Source organism: Fopius arisanus, unplaced genomic scaffold, assembly GCF_000806365.1.
Source record: "Fopius arisanus strain USDA-PBARC FA_bdor unplaced genomic scaffold, ASM80636v1 scaffold00017, whole genome shotgun sequence".
Lineage (NCBI taxonomy): Eukaryota > Metazoa > Arthropoda > Insecta > Hymenoptera > Braconidae > Fopius > Fopius arisanus.
The window spans coordinates 910,919-921,592 of record NW_011887756.1 but is presented as its reverse complement, the minus strand read 5'-3'; the positions used below and the strand labels follow the sequence as shown (position 1 = coordinate 921,592).

The window sequence follows — 10,674 nt, the reverse complement described above, 5'->3', positions numbered from 1 at the left end:
TGCCCCCCTATATTCATTAATTGCCAACTGGATTGATAGCCAAGCTGTACAAAAATATTCAGCGCACAAGTTATCTATTAAACGATGCAAATAATCGTCTCTCTGTTCTCGATAAATAAATAACAGAAACAACAGGAGATGAACAAGAACAAAGAGATAATAGTTCTGGACCACAAGAGATCGAATGCTATCAACATCGGTATGACCAAGTTACCACCACCGAGATCCATAAAAACAGCTATTCTCAAGATGGATGCAACAATAATGAATCGAGAGGGAATTGAGGTGAGTTGAAATTTGAATTTATCAAGTTTTTATTAGAAAAAAAAAAGATGATTTCTCGTGTTGATTCTTAGGTGCTTACTTTTAAAAATGTCATGGGGATAAGGATCCGGGTAGAATTGAAAATGGTGGCATTGGAAAGCCAAGGGAATTTCCGATCTGGGATGGCACATAAAGAAGTTTTTTTTTTTCACTCAAGAAGATCCTCGAGATACTCTGGAAAGGGGATGCTCCAGAGAAAACCGTTTTTCGTAGCAGCTATTTTCCCGAAAATGTTGAATGAAATCTCAAGTTCATGTGAAATTGGAGATAGAAAATCACCTGAGTACAAGTTCAGGGTATTATCTGAACTACGGGATTAAGTTAAATCGACTCCATTGCACAATTCACATCAATTAATGAATATCTTTTTATAAATTGTCAAGTCATCAATTAAATTTTATGTTTCATATCGAAACGTCAGATAGATAATAATTTTTATTTATTGATGTTTTTAATAATGTTTTTGTGTGTTGTGGCTTATAGAAACTTTTAACGATGCTACCAACGGAGGAGGAACGATCGAGGATCCAAGAGGCGCAGGCCGCCAGTCCTGATCTTCCACTTGGTTCGGCTGAGCAGTTTCTACTCACTCTAGCTTCCATATCCGAGCTGCCGGCGAGATTGAAGCTCTGGGCGTTCAAACTAGACTTCGAGAACTCGGAGAAGGTGAGTAAAGAGGAGAGTCGATGGAGTTGGTATAGAAATAGCTTGAGCTCACGAAAAGTAATAGTCAAATCAGCCGGGAGGGTGTACATAAAGTTGAATTGGCAACAGTCGGGGATGAATTTTAGGGGTGGAATATTGGGTGGTGAAAAAGTCGAAGGCGAGTGAATGGAAATATGAAAAAAAAAAACATAATAATAATAACCCGAAGGCTATTTTATTTGATTTTTCTCTTTTTTTGGTGAACACAGGAAATTGCGGACCCTTTGATGGATCTCAAGCAAGGAATGGAAACTCTGAGACTGAATAAAACGTTTCGGGGTATTCTGAGCACGCTCCTATCAATCGGGATATTCTTAAACGGAAATGAGGTGAGACCATTGAATCCTAGTGAAAATGATATCCGTTTTAATCCACTCGACACTTTATATGTGGATCATACAGCGAGTGCTTTCAACGCCATTTTACGAGTATAAATGTTCAACATTTTAAAATCAAAGTAATAGCGCGTTGATATTTCTCCCTCAATCTGATGTTACAATTTTCCTCACGAAGCTCTCGTCTCGGCCATAGCTACTCCCTTCGTCAAACATAAAAAAATATAAAAGAGAAAAAACCATTCAATTCATGGCTCATTTAGCATTTTATATATATATATTTTTTTTTTCTTCATCTCCACTTTCACAGGTAAAGGGCTTTCAACTCGAATACCTAGCCAAAGTACCTGAAGTCAAGGACACTGTGCATAAGCACTCACTCCTCCATCATCTCTGTCACATGGTGATGGAGAAGTTTCCAGACTCAACAGACCTCTATTCCGAGGTGAGTGCACCATAAAAAAGTAAATCAAGTTCTCCCTACAGAGAGAGAATACTTTTATTTTCTTCATTTTTCTTCATCTGTTTTTTATTTATCCCTTCGTTGGCTTATCTCGCTGCAGATAGGAGCAGTAACTAGAGCATCAAAGATCGACTTTGACGAGTTAGCATCAAACATTTTCAAACTGGAGAGCGAGTGCAAGGCATCGTGGGATCACCTGAAACTCATTGCTAAACACGATGGATCGACGATGATGAAAGTCAAGTGAGTTTATTTGTCATCAGTCTGATTAATATCAATAGCCTAGTTAGATTTTTTCTTTCATTTTCTCCCGTCGGTTTATTGTTTTTCTTTGAGTGCCAAAAGTCCTGCGAATCGTCTGGGGGCCCGGGGGGCCTTTGGGTTACCGATAAATTCGTGTATTTTTTTTTCTCTCTCTCTCTCTCTTTCGGAAGTTGGCTAACGTCCAAGCGACTTGCCATTAATTACTTGAAGCTCTTTTCCTATTTCTTTTCTTCTATTTCTACTCTCTTCTTTACCCACAGATATTGGACTACTTTTTTTCCTCTCTTAGTCTTCGATTCTCTTTTTTTCGTCCTCTTTTACGTTTTTTCCTCGGTGATATTGATTCCTTCGATTGCGCGAGGATCAATTCGTGAACTAATCAGAAATAGAATGATGGGAATACATTATTCAAAATTTCTCCAAATTTTAGTCACAAAGTCATGGGAATTTTTATATTCAATAATAATTAAAAATAGAGAATGAGAAAAATATTCGTAAAAATTAATTGGTGAATGAATAATTCTACAGAAAATTTCTGTGACTTTGTCGTTACATTCGTCGATTTCGCCTCGGACTGTAAACTCACGTCTTCAAAAAAAGTTCCTAACGTCTAAATATAATATTTTTACACGAAATATCTAGTGCAATCTCTCAACAGTGTATATGAAAAATAATTTACAGAATGTCGGATTTTCTGGCGGATTGTGCGGAAAGAATAATAGTCCTCAGCATAGTGCATCGACGTATCATCAATAGATTTCACAAGTTTATTCTGTGGCTGGGAATTCCCCTCCACCGTGTCCAGGACACAAAGCCAAATGAGTTCTGCAGAATAGTGTCAGAGTTTGCCCTGGAATACAGAACGACCCGGGAGCGTGTCATTCAGCAGCTGGAGAAGAAAGCGAATCACCGGGAGAGGAATAAAACCAGAGGGAAAATGATAACTGAGGTGAGTCGAGTTTCTTCCTTTCATAATATTTTTTTTACCCTCTTGTTTCCTTTCGTACACAGTCGATTGGTCTTCTTTGCCCTTCCCTTTGGCAAAGACTTTATATTCTTATTTCCACAAGTTTTTCTCTTCACCAAGTACTTGAATTTCTTTTGTCTTTCCAAAGGTGGGTAAATTCAGAACGAAAGAGGATCGAGCAGACGCTGAACTCAGACAGCTTTTGGGCAGCGATATTTCTGACGTTGAGAGTCTACATGGCACTTTACCCTGGCGAAGGCAGAGAAAAGATGGTGAGTGAAGGATATTCTTTACCTTCTTTTGATGCTCTTTTCCGTTCGTGTTTGAGATTTTTTTTTTCACTTCAAAGTGAAATTGAAAAGAGAAAATTCTTCGTAGCAGGACGACGTGTCGAATTAATTAGCCTACTGCCCCACTATTCGCTAAAATATTACATCAATATATCCCACGGAATAAAATTTCAAATTTCTAATAATACACCACAATTGAACATCTCAGAACATTTTAAAATATTTTAAACAGTATCATTACTTCATTAATATCAATATTTTAGTTTGTCATATTTCTACAATGATTATTACAATGATTATTGCTCTGAGTAATAGTGAAAAGTGATAGGATTAATGATTCGTGAAAAAGGGTTTGCAGATTAAAGATTTATCTGTGAATTGGCAATCAAGCAGTCAAGTTGTCATTAGAGTGGATAAAATTCAGAGTCACGTGTAGCTCGTTGAGAGAATCGTTTTATCCTCGAACACGTAACTAGAAATTGTCATTGCGAGGTTAACAGTGTACCATTACGTGGACTCCTCAACTCTTAGTTTCTCATTTAGTGACATTCTGGTCTTGTCTCGTGAATTTCGTGCCTCACAATTTTCGGGGCGCTCAATGTTATAAACATGTAGGGCAACACGACATTTGGTGAATGCTGCGGTTGTTGTGCAACTTGTGCGGTAGGAAATTCGTGAATATTTTGGATGAAACAAGGTGGAAATGTAAATAAATAAGTGGTTGACATCAAGAATAGAAACTACGCGATGGTAAATCGTCAAATAGTAATAACCGTACGAACTATTGAATAGCCAGTGATAATTAATAACTAAAAGCTCGGTGGGATTTAAATGGCCGTTGAATTAAGCCCGAGAAAATTTCTGGATATGAAAATTTTATTATTCTCCAAATCGGTAAAACTGGAAATCATTGATAGCCCAGAGTAATGGTGCGTCCATTCGATATGCTTGAGTATTCAAAGTTTTATTTAATGGTAAAAATATATTTTCAACCACCGAGAGACCATAAAGTCACCGAGAGATGTAAAAATGTTTTACACCTATTGAATTCCCGTGGGGAATTCATCGTAAAATTGTTGAATTTGTCATTCAATTGAACTAAGTGGAGAGGGAAAACAAGCTCGAGGAGAAAAATCGTTGTAACTCGGCATGAAACGAGTAACATGAACCAGAGGGCAACAAAATAAGGAGGACGAGCTTTGGTGATACGCGTGAGCTCCAGTGGTTTACGTTTTCTTACCAGACACACTGGGGAGATGTACACTGAAATAAAAGGATACAAGTTATTGCACGTTGGGATGCTAGAATAGATACATAACACGGGGAAAAGTTTACGAGTGCCACTAGAAGTGAGAGAGAGAGAGAGAGAGGGAGAGAGAGAAAAAAAAAGAAAACCAGGACAGAGAGATGGGGGTGAGAATAAAGGGTGGGAAAATTGAGACAGGGGCTTTAGCAGTTCACCCAGAGTTTTCTCAATTCAGAGATAAAAATCCTTGCCACGGCCGGAAAAGAGTCCCTTTTTTTTACAACTCAATAAGTCTTACCTGCAGTCCAGATGCGACAGAGATTCACAAAACTTTAAATAACAGATATAAATTTTTCTCTACAAGTATGCACTCAAATTTGAAAATAGAAAGCATTGCATCTCGATTATTCCTGTTAAAACATTTTTGATTGCATCCCCTGAGAAAATAAAACGTATCAAAAATTCTTTTGCAAATGTTTCAAGTGGAGTATTTCGTTATCAAGGGAGCAAACAGTTTTTTTTTTAATTTGCTCTCGTTGAAAACTCATTTTCCACTGGAAATATGTTTCCAGGAGAGTTTTCATTTGGGGGAAAGACGGAGGGGGTACAAAAAATTGTAATTACACCCCACGAGGCTTTTTATCTTCTATCCCCTATTGAAGGCAAATATTTTCATTTTCCCAGGACGTACAGCACTGGGTCCAATCCTGAGGGACGAGTCGACTAACGGCAACGTGACAGATGGTGATGACGAGTTACTCGAGTCCCTCGTGAAAACTGCAACGAAGTCACCGGCGACGAGAACAACACCGAGGGAGAGAAAACGAACGAGACACGCCGATCGTAAGTCTTGTAAGTGCGATCCCCGCACCCTGCACGCCATCCTGTCCCACTAGCTCGTCAATTTTCCATTATTTTCATCATTTCCTGGTGAATATCACCGGATCAAGGGATGAGATGAGAAAAAAGTCGTGGGACAGGTGCAAAACCGTTGACAAAAAAAAAAGTACAATTTCTCTTTGCACATTTTATCGCACCCTTTACTCAGTCTCAGTTTCATTTTCTCTTTCATTTCATACCGTTGTACTCGTCAACTCGAATTAATATCACCGGAAAAAATTCTGAATCAATCGCGCATTTTTTTCTTCAACCTAGATAAATATCATTATTATCGATGTAATTACTGATAGGCTAATGAGATACGCTCCAATGGATAGCCCGTAAAATTTCCGCTTCAAAAACCCAACAAAGGCCCCCATTTTGCTTCATTACACCGTGCGATAATTAACGAAAAAAAAAAAAAAAAATCATCTCCACTGTGAAAAAACTTCTACCCGGAGAATTATCGAGGCAACATGGGCTTGTGAATGGCGTTTGAAATCTGGAATTCACCTGGCTATCCACATCCCTCTCAGTCCCCTCCCCCCTTCGGCTCCTTAAAAAAAAAAGAATCAGCTGTTTCTCCCCATCAAAACAAACTCCCGGCAAGAATAATTCTTTCAAATGTTTCTCTTGCGAAGAAAAAAATAAAGAACCCCGAGAAATTCTAATTAACCCAACTCCAGAGAAAGAATTCTCCCTCGAAAAAAAAAAAAAATTAGAGTACCACTGAAAAAAAAATCGAAATTTTTCTCCCTGATCGCAGCCGGAAACGGGCTCACCCTGGGGCCACTTCCGGTTTTATATCTCGAGCAATACCGCACAAAACTCCCTGAATGAAGTAAAACCCCAAGTGAAAAAAAAAACCATGGGAAAGGAACGCGGGGGAAAAAGAAAGTAAAGAAGATAGGGCGGAAAAAGAAAATATATGTCGGTGGTGGGTAGCTTTAACTTTTTGATTCACTGACTGTCGTCACGCGAGGGTGCAAGGGACGATTCCTATTCCGTGTCGGTGTTATGGGACACCAGGAGGTCTAGAGTTAAAAGAGTGGTGGGACTAGAGTCTAGAGACTAGATGTCTTCCAGTCGTACTGGAGGTAAATGCTCCACAACGATCGTGATAATGGTCAATTACGAGGCGTCTGAGTCTCTAATTGAAAATTAAATTTTAACACTGGGTGTAATAAAAATTTTATTTATTAACGAACGACCGCGTGATTCATTTAACATCTACTTGGCTATATACGGTGGGATTATTTTCATATTTTAGAGACGCCAGTATAATTCTTGAATTTCAATTCCCCGGTGCGCGTGAATTTATATGCGATTGACGTGGAGGAACTATACGTGTTGAAAAAAAAAAAGGATTGAAAAAAAGACGATGGAAAATAGTGGGAGTAAAATTCTTTCGCGCAGCAGAACGGATTCCTAAATCCCCCATCGACGTGCTTACAGTTCGATCCGTTTTCCTGATTCCATCGTATCTTTTCCCCGCGTATACACCAACAGAATTATTCATTCCACCCAGGAGAAGACCCACCTCTATTTCAAATCCGATCTCACGACTGGGTATTACATCCTCCAGTGCTTGTAATAACTTTTAATCCCGATGTAAACGAATCTCATTCCCGAGGTGATGGATCTATTTCAGTTGAATTTTATTCAAAAGCTTCAGGTAGATATGAAAGAGAAGAGAGAAGCTATTGCACTTGTTCAATATCATTCATGGGAAAATAATAATTAATGAGTACAGTTCATTGTTTTAATTCCCCACGACGTACACAACGGTGATGGACATGGAAATAAAAGTTATGGGTGTGGTGATGGTTCTAGTTTCCAATGACTGCTCACTCTTTTTGGATGTTCTTTCCTTTTTTTTTATATTTTTCTGTCCATGCAGTGAAACGATCACGCACCCGTGAGAACAACACCACGCCAGAAGGGTACCGACCCTGAAGACACACGCGAATACACTTGGTATAACACCTCGTAACCCAAAGGTGAACAAAACTTTGAATGAAGGTTCAGTGATTTTTTTCATCATGCATTTTTACCCCACTGCATGCACAATACTCAGTACTAACAATCATTCCCCTGCATCCTGTGAATGCGCATGACTTTAATCTGTCTTTTTGAAATTTCAATATTAATATTTGCGTTTTGCATTGTGCATTCAAAGACGGGAGATAAACAACAAACCGAGACGTCATAAATACTCAACCCGTCACCAACAAATGTTCCAATGAAACACGAGTAAAACGTATATTATCCCTGTATCCTCCCTCTTTGAAATACAAGTAGCACATCTCTGCGATTGGTTTGAATTCAATCGATTGTAGTCGTCAGGGATGTGCTTCTGTTGTGATATGATTTATTGGGAACAACCGAGCTACTCAATTGGAGACACCAATGGCTTATTGATTACCATCTAGTTATAACCCTAGAGTGTTCAATTGCCGTACCACCAATCGGATTAACGAAGGATATCATTTTCAATTCTCTTGTCAATTTTTGCCTCGAAAAATTCGACTGCGGAGAAAAAATAGAACATTGTGAGGAAAAAAAGAGAGAGTAAAAGTCAATGAAACAGAACAGACGAGAGCAATTGCACACTATTGTCCCCGACTGAATTCCCCCTTTTGTTTCATTCAATTGAACTCGATTGTTTTTTCTTCTGCGCTGAAATTTTGTAAAAATAAATTGTCGCAATCATCGAGCATTCAGCATTGTCACCGAGGGAAAATGTCAAATAGTGGGATAAAACCAATTGAAATATCCTGCGATTACGTCGAATCAGCGAAATAGCCTGGCACAATGATTCAAACCATTGGATTCGGCTTGTCATTCCCACAAATCGATGGAACAACAAAACCATATTCGTGAAATGTTGGCTATCCGAGTGGTGACCATTAATAATCCAGCTAAAAGGGACTTTTAGCTGATAATTGGCTGTGACATGATCTTCAAATGATGTTGATCATCTTTGAGAGAAAAAAAATGGAACGTGAATGCAATAAAAACGGAAGATTTAGACATCTAGAGATCTGGAAATTTGGAGATCTGGAAATTTGGAGATCTGGAAATCTGGAAATCTGGAAATCTGGAAATCTGGAAATCTGGAAATCTGGAAATCTGGAAATCTGAAAATCTGAAAATCTGAAAATCTGAAAATCTGAAAATCTGGAACAACTGAGTCAGCACTAGCTGCGGTACTCATTTTTATTTTTAATATTCACTGGTGAAATTTTAATCTGGAAAATCTGTCGAGGGGAAAAAACAAGATTTTTATGAAAACATATTATATTTTCCCCTTTAAATATTGTCCCTTGTTTGATATTTGCATTTGAAGTTCTGTGTCACGGATTTAAACGACGAAATAACATCGGGAGTACTGCGGCAGGAGTATTGATCCAGCTTGGTGTGAAAATAATGGGAAATGGGTGGAGATGAGGACTGAAATAAAAATGTGTCGATTAAGAGTGATGATAACGAGAGGACAAAGATAGAATTGAATTCTGGAGAATAATTAGCGATTCAGTCGAAATAAACGGGTGAGGAGATGGAGAGATGGAATTGAACTGGTAACAAGTATCGAATGTCAATAATTTGTACCAGTAGTGTGCGGTTAAATGGAAAGACTGGTGCTGTATCTCATCGCATTGAATCTGACGGGAGTGATTTGTCAGACTTTAGTCGACGCGTTCCGGCACATTGATTTCAGTCTCTAACCGATAAACTCGTAAACGACGCGCCATTACGATATTCGTGAGGAAGTGGAGCACCAAGGAGAAAAATCCTCGTATAGACGTTTTCATTCGTCTTTTCGGGCGGGTTAAAATCTTGGAGGAAGATGGTACGAGTACTTGAGCGATAAAATTTCGAACGGTGAGAAAACTGCCTGGGCTTTTGGAGTATTACATCAAGAGTGAGGGCGAGGAAAAACGAGGGAAAGATCATCGTGGGAAGGAAAATTGGTGAGCACTCGGTTGAGAGAATAATTCAGGTCGACTTCAATGGATTTATTTAAGGGCATTATTCAAGATAATTTTTTAACGCCTTTTGCTGTGATCTCTCGTCGTGAAAAGGAGTTGACAATGAAAGCCGGAGAAAATTTTTGATTAATGCCCGGATAACTTGCTTCTGTGGAGAAATATTTGATCCATTTACCGGGTATATACGACTCTGGACCTTCATAAATCATATATGGGTTATGAATGAGTCATATGGGGATCATATAGAATCTTCGTGGGGATTTATACTCTGCCGGTTGTGGGTGTGTACAGAGGAGTGTTGAAAGATTTTTGGTGACCTCTTCGTTTATCCCGGAGTGTAATAGACTCAGCATGATGTTCGACAAATCAATATTATCAATTCACTCATGAATTTATGGAGTATTACATTGATAAGTATTTTTGGTTGAATATTCTTCCAGATATTATCGTGGAGTGGAATTCATTTGTGGAACTTAAAAATACATAGGATAGCTTCAATTTTCTACCAGAATTGAGTGCCTCGCAAGACAAATGAAATCTAAAAAAGGAGAATTGACGTATGAGGTCAATCGGAATTAGTACATTAATTCACCGCGACTCCACACGGAATCCATCGTTAGCTGCATATTTCAACTGCATCATCCTCTGCAATTTGAGGAATTCAGATCGAAAATTGGCGAGGATGAAGAATAGCGATGAACACGTGTTACACAGTCTGCATATGGACCAATCATAAATTGGGAACCTTATGTTGAATGTATAAATTATTGATTGTAAGAGTATCTAATAAAATGATTTTTATAAAAAAAACAAAAGTGCGTTATCATTTATATATTCCTTCCCATATATTTTTAGTCACGACCGGAAGTGACGTCATTTAAAATGGTGTCACGTGACCAGGTATGACGTCATCAAAAAAAATAAACGATCACGTGACCAGGTATGACGTCATCAAAAAAAATAAACGATCACGTGACCAGGTATGACGTCATCAAAAAAATAAACGATCACGTGACCAGGTATGACGTCATCAAAAAAAAATAAACGAACACGTGACCAGGTATGACGTCATCAAAAAAATAAAAGATCACGTGACCAGCTATGACGTCATCAAAAGAATAAAAGGTCACGTGACCAGGTATGACGTCATCAAAAAAATAAAAAGGTCACGTGACCAGGTATGACGTCATCAAAAAAATAAAAGACCAC

General features: G+C 38.4%; 1 protein-coding gene across 8 annotated transcripts in view; it reads left to right on the top strand.

Moving 5' to 3' along the window:
• The window catches only part of LOC105263905 (FH1/FH2 domain-containing protein 3), a 26,542-nt gene that overhangs the window by 12,062 nt on the left and 3,806 nt on the right, over nucleotides 1-10,674 (top strand). For 2 of the 8 annotated variants that reach the window (XM_011300420.1, XM_011300419.1), the window contains exons 7-15: nucleotides 127-285; nucleotides 808-990; nucleotides 1,239-1,358; nucleotides 1,675-1,809; nucleotides 1,928-2,070; nucleotides 2,773-3,040; nucleotides 3,207-3,330; nucleotides 5,279-5,437; nucleotides 7,374-7,473. In XM_011300420.1, the coding sequence (XP_011298722.1) occupies nucleotides 127-285; nucleotides 808-990; nucleotides 1,239-1,358; nucleotides 1,675-1,809; nucleotides 1,928-2,070; nucleotides 2,773-3,040; nucleotides 3,207-3,330; nucleotides 5,279-5,437; nucleotides 7,374-7,429 (1,347 nt within the window). In that variant the 3' untranslated portion in view covers nucleotides 7,430-7,473. Of the gene's footprint in view, nucleotides 1-124; nucleotides 286-807; nucleotides 991-1,238; nucleotides 1,359-1,674; nucleotides 1,810-1,927; nucleotides 2,071-2,772; nucleotides 3,041-3,206; nucleotides 3,331-5,278; nucleotides 5,447-7,373; nucleotides 7,474-9,905; nucleotides 10,348-10,674 lie in introns of those variants that run through there. The other 6 variants (XM_011300416.1, XM_011300421.1, XM_011300417.1 and 3 more) reach the window with 6 other exon arrangements.